The following is a 20,120-nucleotide window of genomic DNA, read 5'->3' on the forward strand; positions in this document are numbered from 1 at the left end:
GCCGGCCTCCCATCTTCCACACTCCATAAACTTCAGCTCATCCAAAACTCTGCTGCCCCGTGTCCTAACTCGCACCCAGTCCCGTTCACCCATCACCCCCTGTGCTCACTGCCCCGTGTCCTAACTCACACCCAGTCCCGTTCACCCATCACCCCCTGTGCTCACTGCCCCGTGTCCTAACGCACACCCAGTCCCGTCCACCCATCACCCTCTGTGCTCACTGCCCCGTGTCCTAACTCACACCCAGTCCCGTTCACCCATCACCCCCTGTGCTCACTGCCCCGTGTCCTAACTCGCACCCAGTCCCGTTCACCCATCACCCCGTGCTCACTGCCCCGTGTCCTAACTCGCACCCAGTCCCGTTCACCCATCACCCCGTGCTCACTGCCCAGTGTCCTAACTCACACCCAGTCCCGTTCACCCATCACCCCCTGTGCTCACTGCCCCGTGTCCTAACTCGCACCCAGTCCCGTTCACCCATCACCCCGTGCTCACTGCCCCGTGTCCTAACTCACACCCAGTCCCGTTCACCCATCACCCCCTGTGCTCACTGCCCCGTGTCCTAACTCGCACCCAGTCCCGTTCACCCATCACCCACTGTGCTCACTGCCCCGTGTCCTAACTCGCACCCAGTCCCGTTCACCCATCACCCCCTGTGCTCACTGCCCCGTGTCCTAACTCACACCCAGTCCCGTTCACCCATCACCCCCTGTGCTCACTGCCCCGTGTCCTAACTCACACCCAGTCCTGTTCATCCATCACCCCGTGCTCACTGCCCCGTGTCCTAACTCACACCCAGTCCCGTTCACCCATCATCCCCTGTGCTCACTGCCCCGTGTCCTAACTCGCACCCAATCCCGTTCACCCATCACCCCCTGTGCTCACTGCCCCGTGTCCTAACTCGCACCCAGTCCCGTTCACCCATCACCCCCTGTGCTCGCTGACCTACACTGGCTCCAGTTCGGCAACACCTCAATTTTAAAATTCTCATCCTTGTTTTCAAATCCTTTCATGGCCTCACTCCTTCCTATCTCTGTAACCTCCTCCAGCCCTACAAGCCTTCGAGATCTCTGCGCTCCTCCAATTCTGGCATCTCGAGCAACCCCGATTTCCATCGCTCCACCATTGGCGGCCGTGCCTTCAGCTGCCGAGGCCCTAAGCTCTGGAATTCCCTCCCTAAACCTCTCCACCTCTCTCTCCTCCTTTAAGACCCTCCTTAAAACCTACCTCTTTGACCAAGCTTTTGATCATCTCTCCTGATATCTCCTTCTAGTGTAAAATTTTGTTTGATAATCGCTCCTGTGAAGCACCTTCTGACATTTTGCTACGTTAAAGGCATTATATAAATGCAAATTGTTGTTGCTGTTGATCATCAGAGACTTTCATCCACTCAGCATGTTGCCAGGATAAGACCAGCCAATAAAAGTGCAGCTGGTGAATGTAAAAATTATAGAATTAATCTAGCAGAGTGGGCGCTAACCAGGCCGCACTGAACCGAGACAAGGGTCAACCAGGCCAGACAAATCTTGAGGCCGCTCCCCACCAGCCCCCCGCCCCCAATTCACGGCCCGTGGCTCCGGCTGGTTTTACTCACATCAACCTTCCTTCCAAAGGGTGAATGCATTTCTCGAAAGAGAAAGTCGGAAAGAGCACATCCATGAGGTTGTTGTCCTTCGCTAGTTGTGCAGCTCGGTGTTGCATTTGTAACGGGAAGCGGTTAAACGTGAACGAGATGTTGAATTTCATGTTCGTTATAAAATCATCCACAAGCCTGGAGGGATTGAAAGGATTCAAGAGCATTAATCATCAGGATTAACACAAGGCCATTGTTTCTCATTTTACCAAATCTCCCCCAGCCCGTCGACTGAGAAGAGGCTGCCTGGTGAAATTTCTGTAAAAATAAACTATTTTTCAATGGACCATGAAGAATCAGTCACTAAGGAAGGATATACTTGCCTTAGAGGGAGTGCAACGAAGGTTCACTAGGCTGATTCCTGCCTTCTAAAGGTTACAAAATCTAGCTTCCCTTTAAATGCATCTATGCTAAAACTTGGTCGAATAACTAGGGCGGTAGATATTGGGCTTAATACATCAGCACACCCTTACATTCGTATTATTTCACATGCTCTGGTAGTTATCCAACTTGTAATGATAGTGTATTTGATATATGTAATGTGTGGAGTAAGACTTTGATACCAGTCGGAGCAGCGGGAGCAGCAGAGGAGGAGCCCGGTATAAAAACCGGCGACCAGCAGAGGCCCGAGACCAGTCGGAGCAGCGGGAGCAGCAGAGGAGGAGCCCGGTATAAAAACCGGCGACCAGCAGAGGCCCGAGACCAGTCGGAGCAGCGGGAGCAGCAGAGGAGGAGCCCGGTATAAAAACCGGCGACCAGCAGAGGCCCGAGACCAGTCGGAGCAGCGGGAGCAGCAGAGGAGGAGCCCGGTATAAAAACCGGCGACCAGCAGAGGCCCGAGACCAGTCGGAGCAGCGGGAGCAGCAGAGGAGGAGCCCGGTATAAAAACCGGCGACCAGCAGAGGCCCGAGACCAGTCGGAGCAGCGGGAGCAGCAGAGGAGGAGCCCGGTATAAAAACCGGCGACCAGCAGAGGCCCGAGACCAGTCGGAGCAACAGAGGAGGAGCCCGGTATAAAAACTGGCGACCAGCAGAGGCCCGAGACCAGTCGGAGCAGCGGGAGCAGCAGAGGAGGAGCCCGGTATAAAAACCAGCGACCAGCAGAGGCTTACCAACTCAGCAGCGGGGAGAGAGGTAAAAAGTAATCAGTGTGTGACGTCACCAGGGAGCAGGTAAGTGATTGGTTGGTGAGTATTTCTCTTTTTTAAACTTTAACTCTGTAGTTTAGAGTTACTAGGGTCTTTTCTGGTGTAGCAGAGACTGTTGGTAGACTATACAAGCGCCTTAGAGATAATTTTAATTGGTGATAGTAAATTAATTTAAATTAAGTAAAGGGAAGGTCATGCCAGGTGAGCCCAGCCCCGTGATATGCTCCTCTTGCTCTATGTGGGAATTCAGGGACCCCGGTGCCCCTGATGACCACGTGTGCCAGAGATGCATCCATCTGCAGCTACTAGCAGACCGCATTGAGGCGCTGGAGCTGCGGGTGGATGGGTTGTTGAGCATTCACGATGCTGAGAGGGTCGTGGATAGCACGTTTAGTGAGTTGGTCACACCGCAGGGAAGGGCTGCACAGGAAGACAGGAAATGGGTGACCACCAGGCGGAGCAATAGAAGCAGGCAGGTAGTGCAGGAGACCCCTGTGACCATTCCCCTCTCAAACAAGTATACCGCTTTGGATACTGTTGAGGGGGATGACTCACCAGGGGAAGGCAGCAGCAGCCAACTTCCTGGCACTGGGGGTGCTCCTGCTGCCCAGGAAGGGGGGAAAAAGAGTGGGAGAGCAATAGTGGTAGGGGATTCTATAGTAAGGGGAACAGATAGGCGTTTCTGTGGCCGTAGACGTGAATCCAGGATGGTTTGTTGCCTCCCTGGTGCCAGGGTCAAGGATATCACTGAGCGGCTGCAGGGCATTCTGGAGGGGGAGGGTGAACAGCCAGAGGTCGTGGTCCACATTGGTACCAACGACATAGGTAAAAAGAGGGATGAGGTCCTGCAGCAAGAATTTAGGGAGCTAGGTGAAGGATTAAAGAGCAGGACCTCAAAGGTTGTAATCTCTGGATTACTCCGGTGCCACGTGCTAGTGAGTATAGAAATAGGAAGATAGAACAGATGAATGCGTGGCGAAAGGGATGGTGCAGGAGGGAGGGCTTTAGTTTCCTGGATCACTGGGTCTGCTTCTGGGAAAGGTGGGACTTGTACAAGTCGGACGGTTTACACCTGAACCAGAGGGGAACCAATATCCTTGCGGGGAGGTTTGCTAGCACTGCTGGGGGGGGTTTAAACTAACTTGGCAGGGGGATGGGGTACAGAGTGGAGCTATAGTAGGGGGTGATTTACAGCCAAATACAGAGGAAAAAACAAGTCAGCTGGGAAGGCAGAGCAAATATGTGAAGGCAAAAGGGAATATGGCAGGGCTGGAAGGCATTTATTTTAATGCAAGGAGTCTTGCAAATAAGGTGGATGAACTGAAGTTGTTGAACACATGGGAGTACGATATTGTTGCCATCACGGAGACATGGTTGAGGGAGGGTCAGGACTGGCAGCTCAATATTCCGGGGTATAGAATCTTCAGGCGAGACAGAGGGGGGTGTAAAAGGGGAGGGGGTGTTGCAATATTAATTAAAGAGTCAATTACTGCTGTAAGGAGGGATGATATATTAGCGGGTTCCTCAAATGAGGCCATATGGGTAGAACTTAAAAACAAAAAGGGGGCAAGCACTTTGCTGGGAGTGTACTATAGGCCCCCAAACAGTCAGGGGGAGATAGAGGAACAGATATGTAGGCAAATCTCAGAGAAGTGTGAAAATAATAGGGTAATAATAGTGGGGGATTTCAACTTCCCCAATATAAATTGGGATAGTCAGAGTGTGAAAGGCTTAGAGGGTGCAGAATTCTTAAAGTGCATCCAGGAGAGCTTTTTGAGCCAACATGTAGAAAGTCCTACAAGAGAGGGGGCGGTACTGGACCTAATTCTGGGGAATGTAGCCGGGCAAGTGGTGGAAGTATCAGTAGGGGAGCATTTTGGCGACAGTGACCATAATTCGGTGAAATTTAAGGTGGTCATGGAAAAAGACAAAGACGGCCCGGAAATAAGGGTTCTAAATTGGGGGAAGGCCGATTTTAATATAAGGCAGGATCTGGCCAAAGTGGACTGGGAGCAGCTACTTATAGGAAAATCCACATCAAAACAGTGGGAGACTTTCAGAAGGGAAATAGAGAGAGTACAGCGCCAACATGTTCCTGTAAAGGTCAAGGGTGGGACCAACAAGCAAAGGGAACCTTGGATGACAAGGGAGATACAAAAATGCATTAGAAATAAAAGGGGGGCTTTTGGCAGTTACAAAAGACTAAAGACGGAAGAAGCCCTAGAGGAGTATAAAAAGTGCAGGGGCATACTTAAAAAAGAAATTAGGAGGGCGAGGAGGGGCCATGAAATAACACTGGCGAGCAAAATAAAGGAAAATCCTAAGGTGTTTTATAAGTATATTAAGGGCAAGAGGATAACCAGGGAAAGGGTAGGGCCCATTAGGGACCAAAGTGGCAATCTGTGTGTAGAACCAGATGATGTAGGCGGGGTTTTAAATGAATTTTTTGCATCTGTGTTCACTATGGAGAAAGACGATGCAGACATAGAAATCGGGCAAGGGGATTGTGACATACTTGAACATATTAGCATCGAGATGGAGGAGGTGCTAGCGGTTTTAGCAGGCCAAAAAGTGGATAAATCCCCAGGCCCGGACGAGATGTATCCCAGGCTGCTGTGGGAGGCAAAGGAGGAGATTGCAGGGGCTCTGACACAAATTTTCAGAACCTCTCTGGCCACAGGGGATGTACCAGAGGACTGGAGAACAGCTAATGTAGTACCATTATACAAGAAGGGTAGCAGGGATAAACCAGGGAATTACAGGCCAGTGAGCCTAACATCTGTGGTAGGGAAATTATTGGAAAAAATTCTGAGGGACAAAATTAGTCTCCACTTGGAGAGGCAAGGATTAATCGGGGATAGTCAGCATGGCTTTGTCAAGGGTAAATCATGTCTGACAAATCTGATTGAATTTTTCGAGGGGGTGACTAGGGAGGTGGATGAGGGAAATGCTGTGGATGTGGTTTACATGGACTTCAGTAAAGCTTTTGACAAAGTCCCGCATAGGAGACTGGTCAAGAAGGTAAGAGCCCATGGGATCCAGGGTGCCTTGGCGCGTTGGATCCTAAACTGGCTGAGTGGCAGGAGGCAGAGGGTGATGGTCGAAGGTTGCTTTTGTGACTGGAAGCCTGTGTCCAGTGGGGTACCTCAGGGATCGGTGCTGGGTCCCTTGTTGTTTGTGATCTACATAAATGATTTGGATGAGAATGTAAAAGGGATGATCAGTAAGTTTGCAGATGACACGAAAATTGGTGGGGTGGTAAATTGCAAGGGGGAAAGCCTCAGGCTACAGGACGATATAGACGGGTTGGTCAGATGGGCGGAAAAGTGGCAAATGGAATTTAACCCTGAAAAGTGCGAGGTGATGCATTTTGGACGGACAAATAAGGCAAGGGAATACACAATGAGTGGTAGGACCCTAGGAAGTACAGAGGGTCAGAGGGACCTCGGTGTACATGTACATAGATCTCTGAAGGCAGCGGAACAAGTAGATAAGGTGGTTAAAAAGGCATATGGGATACTTGCCTTCATTAGCCGAGGCATAGAATATAAGAGCAGGGAGGTTATGATGGAGCTGTACAAAACGCTGGTGAGGCCACAGCTGGAGTACTGTGTGCAGTTCTGGTCGCCTCACTATAGGAAGGATGTGATTGCTTTGGAGAGGGTGCAGAGAAGATTCACCAGGATGTTACCTGGGATGGAGCGCCTCAGCTATGAAGAAAGACTAAACAGGCTGGGGTTGTTTTCCTTGGAGCAAAGAAGGCTGAGGGGGGACCTGATTGAGGTGTACAAAATGATGAGGGGCATAGATAGGGTAGACAAAGAGGAACTTTTCCCCTTAGTAGGGGGGTCAATAACAAGGGGGCATAGATTCAGGGTAAGGGGCAGGAGATTTAGAGGGGATTTGAGGAGGAACTTTTTTACCCAGAGGGTGGTTGGAATGTGGAACTCAATGCCTGAAAGGGTGGTAGAGGCAGGAACCCTCACAACATTCAAGAAGCATTTGGATGAGCACTTGAAATGCCATTGCATACAAGGCTATGGACCAAATGCTGGAAAATGGGATTAGACTGGACAGGGATGGATGGGTGGCGCAGACACGATGGGCCGAAGGGCCTCTTTCTGTGCTGTAAAACTCTATGACTCTATAAGCCAATTGTGTACTCATGCCCATGACTAACCAGCACTAACAAATTAATTGAGCACACCAAAAGAGAAGATCCGAAGCAGCGTAGGAGACCCCAGGCGGGGTAACATCAGGAAAGATAGAAGAAACAGAGGATACCCCAGGCGGGGCAGAATTGGAACACCAGAACAGTGAATTGAATTTAAGTAAGGGGTCAGATCAGGACATATACTGCCAGATTGTATGACGCAGCAATAGGAGCGGCGGGCGGAGCAGAAATGATAGACTGGGACGCACTAGAAGGCAAGACATATCGGCACGGCCGACATGATGGTTGGGGAGACCCCAGGATGTCCTCCATCCATGAGGATAGGCGGTTGTCGGACCCTGTGAGTGTCATAGTTAGCACCCAGGCCTATAATGAAAAGGGGGATAAAACCTCATTTGAGAAGCGCTCTGTTCCCCTCAATTAATTAGAGGACTCCAATTTGCAGCAACACTAGTCAGAGAATAGATTGAAGTAGATGAGGAATCAATGTTTAATACATTTCATCCTCGAGGTGGGGAGTTGTACGAAAGGCTGATATTTAGAGATATTTAGTGGACTAGAATCATATATGTATAACTTCAAGTGTAGCCATTGACCAAATAATATTACCCATAATTACTTCTGGGTAACGAGAAAGCCAAAACTTGTTCAGAATGCAGCTGCGAAGGACGGTCAATAGCAGTGTTGATAACAAACAGCCACAGACTGCTAGTGAAGGTTAAATCATTAAATAACATACTGTGATGCTAAATAGAAATTAGAATTCACTTAACAAAACTAATTGCAACAATATTTAAAGGATAATTAGAATAAAGACATAAAATGAGAGAGATCATGGAAGTTAAGGTATTTATCTGGTCGATTAAAGTGAGATAGTTTGGATACCTCAAGACAAGTGAAACAGCGCTGATATGGGCCCTTGGTATAAAGGCCTTGTACCAGGGAAGCTAGAAATGAAAGAGATAAAGTAAATTCCAATGGGGTGAAAAACTATAAACAAGATAACACTGAACATGGCAAAGTTGGTGGAAAAGTACTGGAAAGGCGGGATGCTACCTTAGTCTGAGTGACAATGGTATTTTGGCTATTAGAACCAATTAAGAAAGGTGATTTTGTTAAAGACCACGGGGAAAAATTCAGTATCGCCCCGTTTGGGGCGCCATTATCGGCCGTGCGCAAAGATTAGCGCCTGGCGCTAATTATCGCCTCCGACAGCAAACTTGGCTTTTATCGCCCCTGGAGGTGATTGGAGCGCTAAATCAGGCGCTTCACACCTGTCTTAAGGCGCAAAGGCCGAGGAGCGAGGCGCTACCTCAGAGCGCTGGCGAAGCAAGGAAGGGCAAATCAAAATGAACCTGCAAAGTGCTGCTCAGTACTCAAAACTCCTTCACACAGCGTTGAATCTCTCCAGAAGTCTCTCTCTCTCTCTCTCAGAATGCGTGGTGCAAAAATGTCACCGACAAAAAAAGGCAGGAAGTGGTCACCTTTAAATAGCACTCCCCCAGTCCCTTTCTGACAGCATAACACTCCCCTCAACCTGTCGTAGCTAGCGGCAGGCGGTAAGGCAGGGGGCACCACTCAATATCCGGTCCGGGGTGCTGCGCACTTGACTGACGTCACAATCTGCCGGCGTAGGAGATCGTGGCGGTAGTGTTTAGTGCCGCCGCAAAATGTCTAGTTAATTTAGCGAGTGGCGCAAACATCGCCGCGCCCGTGCACTAGTTGCTTTGCGCCCCATTAGCGCCCTCTTAAGGCGCAAACAACTGAATTTTTCCCCCCCTATATGGACACTGGCCAAACCAACTTTTGATAAGGGTTAAAACCTCGATACTCAAAGAACAACTTTACACAGACGTACTGCGAGGACAAAGGAACAGACTTAAGACATCATCTGTGTCCGAGAGGTTCCAAAGACCTCGGGCTGCGAGCTACTCGTTAAAACTATCGCCTAATATTAAGTGTATTACGCTGTATGCTTAATAAATCTTGATCTATTGCTCAAACATACTGGCTGCTGCCTATTGGTGTCTTGTCCAAGAACTCAGAGATCATTAAGATCTTACAGGCTTTAACCTAATAAAGGGAGGATTCAGGAAAGGGTAAATTCAAAAGCAGCGAGAGAAATGTCAAGGCTGTCGAGCAGAGTAGTGATCTGGGAAAAGATAAGCAGAGAGGGTCATGAAGGGACAGAGAGATTATTAAAGGTAATAGGGCACCAATGACTAAAGAGACATCAGGGAAAAATAGGAAAAAGTCAAAGCTAAAGGCACTATATCTGAATGCACGAAGCATTCGCAACAAAATAGATGAATTAATAGCGCAGATAGAAATAAATGGGTTTGCTTTAATAGCCATTACAGAGGCGTGGTTGCAGAGTGACCAACGTTAGGAACTAAATATTCCAGGATATTTTACTTTTAGAAGAAACAGGAAAAGGAGGAGGGGCAGCCCTGATAAAGGATGGGATAAAGACAGTAGAGAGAAAGGATCTTGGCTCAGAAAAACAAAATGTAGAATCAGTTTGGGTGGAGCTAAGAAACAACAAGGGGCAGAAAACACGAGTGGGAGTGGTTTATAGGCTCCCAAACAGTAGTTGTAGTGTCTGGTAGAGTTTAAATCAGGAAATTAGAGATGCATGTAACAGAGGTAATACAGTAATCATGGGGGACTTTAATCTACATATCGACTGGGCAAACCAAATTTGCAGAAATAGTACAAAGGAAGAGTTCATGGAATGCATTCAAGATAGTTTTCTGGATCAGTATGTTGAGGGACCTACTAGGGAATTGGCTATGTTAGATCTAGTACTGTGCAATAAGACAGGGTTAATTAATAACCTTGTAGTAAAGGAGCCCATGGGGAGCAGTGATCATAATAAGATAGAATTTTATGTTGAGTTTGAGAGTGATTTAGTTAAATCCGAAACTAGGGTCCTAAATCTGAACAAAGCAAACTACATAGGTATGAGAGGCAAGTTGGCGAAGGTAGGTTAGGAAACTAGATTAAAAGATATGACAGTAGAAAAGCAACGGCAAATATTTAAAGAAATAATTCATAATTCGCAACAAATATACACTCCCTTAAGGAATAAAAATGCCACAGGAAAAATGGTCCACCCGTGGCTAACGAGAAATTAAAGATAGTATTAGAGTAAACGAAGAGGCCTATAATGTTGTCAAAAAGAGTAGTAAACCTGAGGATTGGGAGGATTTTAGAATTCAGCAAAGGAGGACCAAGAAATTGATAAAGAAAGGGAAAATAGAATGAGAGTAAACTAGCAAGAGACATAAAAACAGACTGCAAAAGCTTCTATAGGTATGTAAAAAGGAAAAGATTAGTGAAAGTAAATGTGGGTCCCGTATAGGCTGAGACAGGAGAAATTATAATGGGGAATAAGGAAATGGCGGAGAAATTAAACAAATACTTTGTGTCTGTCTTCACAGAAGAAGATGCAAAACAATTCTGGAAATAGTGGAGAACCAAGGGTCTAGCGAGAATGAGGAACTGAAAGAAATTAGTATTAGTAAGAAAATAGTACTGGAGAAATGGGACTGAAAGCCGATAAATCCCCTGGACCTGATGGCCTACATCCTAGGGTTTTAAAAGAAGTGGCTATAGAGATAGTGGATGCATTGCTTGTCATCTTCCAAAATTCCATCGATTCTGGAACAGTTCCCTCGGATTGGAAGGTAGCAAATGTCTTACTGCAATTATATAGGGCCCTGGTGAGACCACACCTGGAGTATTGTGTACAGTTTTGGTCTCCTTACCTAAGGAAGGATATACTTGCCATAGAGGGAGTGCAACGATGGTTCACCAGACTGGTTCCTGGGATGGGGGGATTGTCCTATGAGGAGAGATTGAGTAGACTAGGCCTATATTCTCTGGAGTTTAGAAGAATGAGAGGTGATCTCATTGAAACATACAAAATTCTTACAGGGCTTGACAGGGTAGATGCAGGGAGGATGTTTCCCCCTGGCTGGGGAGTCTAGAACCAGGGGTCACAGTCTCAGGATAAGGGGTCGGCCATTTAGGACTGAGATGAGGAGAAATTTCTTCACTCAGGGTGGTGAATCTTTGAAATTCTCTACCCCAGAGGGCTGTGGATGCTGAGTCGTTGAGTATATTCAAGACAGAGATCGATAGATTTTTGGATATTAAGGAAATCAAGGGATATGGGGATAGTGCAGGAAAGTGGAGTTAAAGTAGATGAGCCATGATCTTATTGAATGGCGGAACAGGCTTATAGGGTCGAATGGCCGACTCCTGCTCCTATTTCTTATGTTATGTTCTTATGTTATTTGCCTCAACCACTCCCTGTGGTAGCGAGTTCCACATTCTCACCACTCTCTGGGTAAAGAAGTTTCTCCTGAATTCCCGATTGGATTTATTAGTGACTACCTTATATTGATGGCCCCCTAGTTCTGGTCTCCACCCCAAGTGGAAGCATCTCCTCCATGTCTACCCTATCGAACCCTTTCAGAGTTTTAAAGGCCTCGATCAGGTCACCCCTCAGTCTTCTCTTTCCTGGAGAAACGAGCCCCAGTCTGGTCAATCTTTCCTGATGGTTATAACCTCTCAGTTGTGGTATGATTCTAGTAAATCTTTTTAGCACCTTCACCAGTGCCTCAATATCCTTTTTATAATATGGAGAGCAGAACTGTGCACAGTGCTCCAAGTGTGGTCTAACCAAGGTTCGATACAAGTTTAATGTAACTTCTCTGCTATTCAATTCGATCTCTCTAGAAATGAGCCCCAGTGCTTGGTTTAATGGCCTGGTTAACCTGTGTCGCTCCTTTCAGTGATCTGTGTATCTGTACCCCCAGATCCCTCGGCTCCTCTACCCCATTTAGACAAGCATGTTCCCAGGAGTATGTGGGCTACTTATTCTTCTTACCATAGAAACATAGAAGATAGGAGCAGGAGGAGGCCATTCGGCCCTTCGAGCATGCTCCGCCATTCAATGAGATCATGGCTGATCATCCAAATTCAGTACCCTGTCCCTGCCTTCTCCCCATATCCCTTGTTCCCTTTAGCCTTAAGAAATATATCCAACTCTTTTTTGAATATATTTAATGAACTGGCCTCCACCGCCCTCTGTGGCAGAGAATTCCACAGGTTCACCACTCTCTGGGTGAAGAAATTCCTCCTCATTTCAGTCCTTAATGGCTTACCCCTTATCCTTAGACTATGACCCCTGGTTCTGGACTCCCCGGCTATCATAAACATCCTTCCTGCATCTAGTCTGTCCAGGCCTGACAGAATTTTATAGGTTTCGATGAGATCCCCTCTCAATCTTCTAAACTCCAGTGAGTATAAGCCCAATCGACATAATCTCCCCTCATACGTCATTCCTGCCATCCCAGGTATCAGCCTGGTGAATCTTCGCTGCACTCCTTCCATGGCAAGAACATCCTTCCTCAGGTAAGGCGACCAAAACTGCACACAATACTCAAGGTGCGGTCTCACTAAGGCCCTGTACAACTGTAGCAAGACATCCTTGTTCCTGTACTCGAACCCTCTTGCTACGAAGGCCAACATACCATTTGCCTTCTTAACCGCCTGCTGCACCTGCATGCTTACCTTCAGCGACTGGTGCACAAGGACACCCAGGTCTCTTTGCACTTCCCCTTCTCCCAATCTATTGCCATTCAAATAATAATCTGCCTTCCTGTTTTTGCCACCAAAGTGGATAACCTCACATTTATCCACATTATAGTGCATTTGCCATGTTTCTGCCCAATCACCCAATCTGTCCAAATCGTACTGGAGTTTCACGACATCCTCCTCACAGCTTACCCTCCCACCCAGCTTTGTGTCGTCTGCAAATTTGGAGATATTACATCCAATTCCCTCATCCAGATCATTAATATATATTGTGAACAGCTGGGGTCCTAGGACCGATCCTTGCGGTACCCCACTAGTCACTGCCTGCCACTCGGAAAACGACCCGTTTATTCCAACTCTGCTTTCTGTCCGCCAACCAGTTCTCTATCCAAGTCAATACCTTGCCCCCAATCCCATGTGCCTTAATTTTGCACGCTAATCTCTTATGTGGGACCTTATCGAAAGCCTTCTGAAAGTCCAAATACACCACATCCACTGGTTCTCCCTTATCTATTTTACCAGTTACATCCTCAAAAAATTCCAGCAGATTAGTCAAGCATGATTTACCTTTTGTAAAATGTACCACCTCACACTTATCTCTGTTAACCGGCAAAATTCAGGAGTAGGTTCAGGTAAGTTTTACTTCATATTAGTAGCAGTTCCTGGATCTGTGGCTGTGTAACTGGGGTTCGTGCACTTGTTGCTAAGCAACAGGTACGCTTGGTCTGTGGCCGGAGTGCCTGCACATGTTGCTAAGCAACAGGGAAGCCTGGATTTGTTGCTGTGTACGGAGCTCTCGTACCTTTTAACTATCTCTCTGTAATCCGGACTTTTTGATAAACCGGTACCACGCCGGTCCCGTTGGTGCCAGATAATAAACAGCTTCCTGTATATTGAAGTTCATCCGCCATTTACATGCCCATTCTGTGAGTTTATTGATGTCTTCCTGTATTTTGTCGCCGTCCTCCTCTGTATTAACTACAACCCCCTAATTTGGTCACTTGTGAGCTGGCACTAGAAAGATGCCCCAAACCCAACTGGGTGACCAGCGCTCTTCAAGGAAGGGAACCTGCCAACGCCTCTAACCCAGCCTGGCCCATGTTGTCTGCAGCTTGCGTCTGACCAGCTCGCCCTCCCCCACCGGAGATACGGATTTCAAGGTCGCTCGGAGCTCACCTGTTACGGAGTGAAAATGTTCCCGGTACTTACTTTCGGCTAAACCCCAGCTTCACCTGTTCCAGCTCGACTGCGTGCACGTAGCCCTTGTAGCGAGTGATCGGTTGCTTTTGATCATCGCTCTTCGACGCCAAGAGGTGGTCTCCTCGGAGCACAGAGGGTCTGTGCTCAGCAACGCCAGGAACCTGCCGAGGTGGTTGGGGGAGCGGGGGGAAAAGAGAAATAGGAAAGAGCAAGTGGTTACAAATTCATCCAAAGTCCAGTTAATTGTAGAACCCTTCCCGGAATGCACAAGTTTTCAAAACCTGGAACTTTCCTGGTCAGTGCGACTCAGTCCCGCACTGACCGGTCTATCTCCTGGTCAGTGCGACTCAGTCCCGCACTGGCCAATCTATCTCCTGGTCAGTGTCGCTCAGTACCACACTGACCGGTCTATCTCCTGGTCAGTGTGTCTCAGTCCCGGACTGGACAAAGTTAACATGGATTTACAAAAGGTAAATCGTGCTTGACTAATCCACTGGAATTTTTTGAGGATGTAACTGGTAAAATAGATAAGGGAGAACCAGTGGATGTGGTGTATTTGGACTTTCAAAAAGGCTTTCGATAAGGTCCCACATAAGAGATTAACGTGCAAAATTAAGGCACATGGGATTGGGGGCAAGGTATTGACTTGGATAGAGAACTGGTTGGCAGACAGAAAGCAAAGAGTTGGAATGAACGGGTCTTTTTCCGAGTGGCAGGCAGTGACTAGTGGGGTACCGCAGGGATCGGTCCTTGGACCCCAGCTATTCACAATATATATTAATGATCTGGACGAGGGAACTAGATGTAATATCTCCAAGTTTGCAGACGACACAAAGCTGGGTGGGCGTGTGTGCTGTGAGGAGGATGCTGAGAAACTCCAGGATGATTTGGACAGGTTGGGTGATTGGGCAGAAGCATGGCAGATGCAATATAACGTGGATAAATGCGATGTTATCCACTTTGGTGTCAAAAACAAGGCGGCAGATTATTATTTGAATGGCAATAGATTGGGAGAAGGGGAAGTGCAACGAGACCTGGGTGTCCTTGTGCACCAGTCGCTGGAGGTAAGCATGCAGGTGCAACAGGCGGTTAAGAAAGCAAATGGTATGTTGGCCTTCGTAGCGAGAGGGTTTGAGTACAGGAACAAGGAAGTCTTGCTGCAGTTGTACAGGGCCTTGGTGAGACCACATCTTGAGTATTGTGTGCAGTTTTGATCGCCTTATCTGAGGAAGGATGTTCTTGCCATGGAGGGAGTGCAGCAAAGATTCACCAGGCTGATACCTGGGATGGCAGGAATGACGTATGAGGAGAGATTGGGTCGATTGGGCTTATACTCACTGGCGTTTAGAAGAATGAGAGGGGATCTCATTGAAACTTATAAAATTCTAACAGACTAGATGCAGGAAGGATGTTCCCGATGGTCGGGGAGTCCAGAACCAGGGGTCACAGTCTAAGAATAAGGGGTAAGCCATTTAGGACAGAGATGAGGAGGAATTTCTTCACCCAGAGAGTGGTGAACCTGTGAAATTCTCTTCCACAGAAGGCAGTAGAGGCCAATTCATTAAATATATTCAAAAAGGAGTTGGATATATTTCTTAAGGCTAAAGGGATCAAGGGATATGGGGAGAAAGCAGGGACAGGGTACTGAATTTGGATGATCGGCCATGATCGCATTGAATGGCGGAGCAGGCTCGAGGGGCCGAATGGCCTACTCCTGCTCCTATCTTCCATGTTTCTATGTCCAATCTATCTCCTGGTCAGTGTGTCTCAGTCCCACACTGACCGGTCTATCTCCTGGTCAGTGTAGCTCAGTACCACACTGACCGGTCTATCTCCAGGGCAGTGTAGCTCAGTACCACACTGACCGGTCTATCTCCTGGTCAGTGTGTCTCAGTACCACACTAACCGGTCTATCTCCAGGGCAGTGTAGCTCAGTACCAAACTGACCGGTCTATCTCCAGCCACAGCGTCACAAGTCATTCGACATGTGTGTGTGTAGATGCTGCCACTTCACAGACACAAAAGGGATTAAAATTACAAGGACAAGTTGCCTAGACCAGGCTTGTAATCTTGAGTTTAGAAGATTAAGGGGTGATCTAATTGAGGTGTTTCAGATCATTAAAGGATTTGATAGGGTAGATAGAATCTATTTCCTCTGGTTGGGGGGGGGAGGAAAAAAGAGTCCAGAACAAGGGGACACAACTTTAAAATTAGAGCTAGGTCGCTCAGGGGTGATGTCAGGAAGCACTTCTTCACACAAAGGGCAGTGAAAATCTGGAACACTCTCCCCTCAAAAAGCTGTTGAGGCTGGGGGTCAATAGAAAACTTCAAAACCGAGATTGATAGATTCTTGCTGGCCAAGTGTATTGAGGGATATGGAAATGGAGTTGACATACGTATCAGCCATGATCGGTGCATTTAAGGAGAAGCTAGATAAGCACGAGGGAGAAAGGAATAGGTTATGTTGATGGGGTGAGATGAAGAGGAGTGGGAGGAGGCTCGTGTGGAGCATAAACACCGGCACGGACCCGATGGGCCGAATGGCTGGTTTGTGTGCTGTTAATACTTTGTAACTGAATGGCTGAAGAGGCTCGAGGGGCTGATTAGCCTACTCATAAGAAATAGGAGCAGGAGGAGGCCATTCGGCTCCTCGAGCCTGCTCTGCCAGTGAGATCATGGCTGATCTGATCTTGGCCTCAGCAACGCTTTCCCGTCCGCTCCCCATAACCCTCGACTCCCCTGTAGCTCAAATATCTGTCTATCTCCACTTTGAATATATTCACTGACTCCGCCTCCACAGCTCTTTGGGGCAGAGAATTCCAAAGATTTGCAACCCTCAGAGAAGAAATTCCTCATCTCCGTTTTAAATGGGCGACCCCTTATCCTGAGACTATGCCCCCTAGTTCTAGATTCCCCACTCCTGTTGCTATCTTCCAAGATCTCCCTCCAACTTGAGCTGACGAAGTCTTTGAAACGTCGGCACTAACCTTGAGAATGAGAAGGTTTTTCCTCTGCGGATCTCTCACCATGGTAACACCCTCCATGTTGTACCTGGTGATGTCCGCTTCCATCTGAATCTCCTCAATGTGGAGCAGTAAACAGAACCTCTCGCTGTAGTTTTCAAAGTCCAGCTTTGAGGTCAATAACGAACTGTACAAAAAAAACGAACATGCCTTTAGTGGGACTTTAGTTCGAAAGCACCCCCCAAACCCGTGACCTCCACCACCTAGAAGGACAAGGGCAGCAGGCGCACGGGAACACCACCACCTCCATGTCGCCCTCCAAGTCACAGATCATCCTGACTTGGGAATATATCAGCCATTCCTTCATCGTCGCTGGGTCAAAATCCTGGAACTCCCTCCCTAACAGCACTGTAGGAGCACCTTCACCACACGGACTGCAGCGGGAGAATGTTTCCCTTGGCTGGGGAGTCTAGAACCAGGAACCACAGCCTCAGGATAAAGGGTAGGTCATTCAGGACTGAGATGAGAAGAAATTTCTTCACACAGAGGGTGGTGAATCTATGGAATTCTCTACCCCAGAGGGCTGTGGAGGCTCAGTCATTGGGTATATTCAAAACAGAAGTCGATAAGATTTCTGACGAGTAAAGGCATCGAGGGATATCGCGATAGGGCCGGTGAATGGAGTTGATGCAGAAGATCAGCCATGATCTCCTTGAATGGCGGAGCAGGCTCGAAGGGCCGAATGGCCTACTATTCCTCCTATTTCTTATGTTCAAGAAGATAGCTCACTACCACCTTCTCAAGGGCAACTAGGGAGGGGCAGTAAATGCCGGCCTTGCCAGCGACGACCACATCTCATGAATGAATAAATGAAAAAAAGGGTGCACCAACCAGCGAGGTAGAGAGTCACAAAGGACCATGCATTGGGACCCTTCTGATCCCTGGTCTGTGCTGAGCGAGGTGGGTGTCACCTGGTACAGCAGTAAGAGATGTTACAATTGACCTCACCCACATCCAGCATTCTCAATCAATCCCAAAAGAGCAAGTCTAGCTGGAACAGGCATGCATGTTCTAAGAACACTTGGGAGTGCGGTGCACAGTTCTGCTCACCATATTACCAAAAAGGATGTAGAGGCACTGGAGAAGGTGCAAAAAAGATTCACAAGGGTGATACCAGAACTGAGGAGTTACCAGGAAAGACTGAACAGGCTGGGGCTCTTACCACTAGAAAAGGCTGAGACTAACCTGAGACATTATGAAGGGGTAGACAGAGAGAAGATGTTTACCACTTGTGGTGGAGTCTAAAACTAGGGGCCATAAATACAAGATAGTCACTAATAAATCCAATAAAGAATTCAGGAGAAACTTCTTTACCCAGAGAGGGGGCGGAGGGGAGAGAAAATATTGGCCAGTGTACTTGCTCTGATGACCATCCCGCAACCCCCGCTGGAACCTGTGTTTGTGGACACCAAGACCGGCCTCAGCTGCGATCCCCCCCACCCCTGTCCCAAAGGCCAAACGACCGGTTATGTCTTCCCACCCAAGCCCAGAGTAAGGACCAGTGTGACCCTGAGCTTCCTGTCGCTTGCCATTTTAATTCTCCGTCCACTCCCACTCTGTCCTCGGCCTCCGACACTGTTCCAATGCAGCTCAACGGAAGCTCGAGGAACAGCACCTCATCTTTCGATTAGGCACTTTACAGTCTTCCGGACTCAACACAGAGTTCAACAATTTCAGATCATAACCACTGCCCACCGTTTCCCTGCCCCCCCTCCCCCTCCCCCTCGAGTAGGTACGGATAATGGTTCTGCTGTTGCCATTTCCACCCCTCTAGACCCATCTTTTGTTTCTTTACTTGTCCCATTACCGTCTCCTTTTGTCTCGCACCATCATCCCTTTTGTCATTTAATCTCTCCTGCCTTCCATCCTATCTCAGACCTTCCCTTTGTTCTTTCCTCCCAGCCCCTCTTTCCCTGCCTCTGCACTTGCTTAAAACCTGTTACGTCTCTAAAACTTTTTCCAGTTCTGACGAAGGGTCATCGACTCGAAACCTTAACTCTGTTTCTCTCTCCACAGATGCTGCCTGACCTGCTGAGTGTTTCCAGCAGTTTCAGTTTTTATTTCAGATTTCCAGCATCCGCAGTATTTCGCTTTTGAAAGACGAGCCCCATGATCAGGCCAGTGGAGGGCGACTGGTCCCCCGCCTTCAGACAGGGGTAAAAAAAAAAACACCTGCATTTAGGAGCTTACACAGTGGGACTTACTTAACCCTTTGCACCTCCAGCCTCACGTTGGAATTGAGAGTGTTGGAGTCCTTCAGTCCGCACTTTATAGCAGCGAACAATGTCTTGGAGTACTTATTAAGCTCCAGGGGGATCTCTAGCTCCAGCTTGTAGTTGGAAAAACTGCAAAGATTCAAAGCAGATACAAGGTCAGTAAATTAGCAGGTTCTGCCCATCAACTGCACACCACAGTTTGAACAACATAATCTCACATTGCGGGAGCAGGGAGAAAGAGAGCGAGCGTGGGCGATGGGGAGAGAGGGGTGTGAGTGGTGAGAGAGGGGAGGGAGGGAGCGCGCAACCGCCCCACAATTATTCCCAGTGGTTCTTCACCTCCAATCTTTGATTCCACTATCTTATCTCAAATTATTCGAAATGCTCCTCTCCCTTCAAAGAAGGTCTGTTCCAAATTAATTTCTCCTTAGTTTAAATCCTTATCCTCTTCTTCATCAACAAAGTAGTATTTCTGACTCCTTTATGCAATTTAATACTTTATATCCATCAACTGCAGAGCTTGGGCTTCTCCAATATTTCCTCAGTCTTGTCTCCGTTCTTTGCTACATCCTTCCAAATAAGGAGGCCACCTTTGATTGGACTCCTTTCCAATCACAGAACCTCCTGCCCCCAACGTTCCCAGCATTGGTCCAGACGCGCCAATCCTCGCAGCAGTCGGTCAAAAATGGTGGCTACAATACCCACAATCCTCTATGCTCCAGAAACCTATCTATCCATCGTGTGGCCAGGGTCACATTGCGTCCTGGGACCGCTGCGGCCCCTCTGTTTTTGTTGCGAGTCTGGCCAGGTTAACAATGCCGGTGTGATTTGTCTCCCAGGTTCCTCGCATGAGTATCCGGGCGATTAAGCTTCAATTCCAGGAGGGTTGAAAACCCCAACCCCAAAGCACGCATTGTCCCTGAAAAGGGTGATGACCAGGAAATGCCCCAGTGAGGTCTGACCAGCAGATGATAAAACTTCAGCAGAATTCGACTCCACTGCTCTGCTCGTGTATTCCAACATTCTTTGACTTTTTTTTTTGTTAAAATCACTTCCCCCCCATTGTCTTGACACTGAAAGGGCCAAATCTACCTTCGCTCCAGGTCCTTTTCACTGTCCC

General features: G+C 47.9%; 1 protein-coding gene across 3 annotated transcripts in view; it reads right to left on the bottom strand.

Annotated features, from left to right (window-relative positions):
• The window catches only part of LOC147105012 (RNA helicase MOV-10-like), a 95,266-nt gene that overhangs the window by 46,347 nt on the left and 28,799 nt on the right, over positions 1-20,120 (bottom strand). For all 3 annotated transcript variants that reach the window (XM_086011012.1, XM_086011011.1, XM_086011013.1), the window contains 4 exons: positions 18,989-19,129; positions 16,749-16,911; positions 13,771-13,922; positions 1,595-1,771 (listed from right to left, as the gene is read on the bottom strand). In XM_086011012.1, the coding sequence (XP_085867138.1) occupies positions 1,595-1,771; positions 13,771-13,922; positions 16,749-16,911; positions 18,989-19,129 (633 nt within the window). The remainder of the gene's footprint in view (positions 1-1,594; positions 1,772-13,770; positions 13,923-16,748; positions 16,912-18,988; positions 19,130-20,120) is intronic.

This window comes from Somniosus microcephalus, chromosome 18 (assembly GCF_052327205.1).
Source record: "Somniosus microcephalus isolate GS21.2 chromosome 18, FLI_Smic_1.0, whole genome shotgun sequence".
NCBI classification, from domain to species: Eukaryota; Metazoa; Chordata; class Chondrichthyes; order Squaliformes; family Somniosidae; genus Somniosus; species Somniosus microcephalus.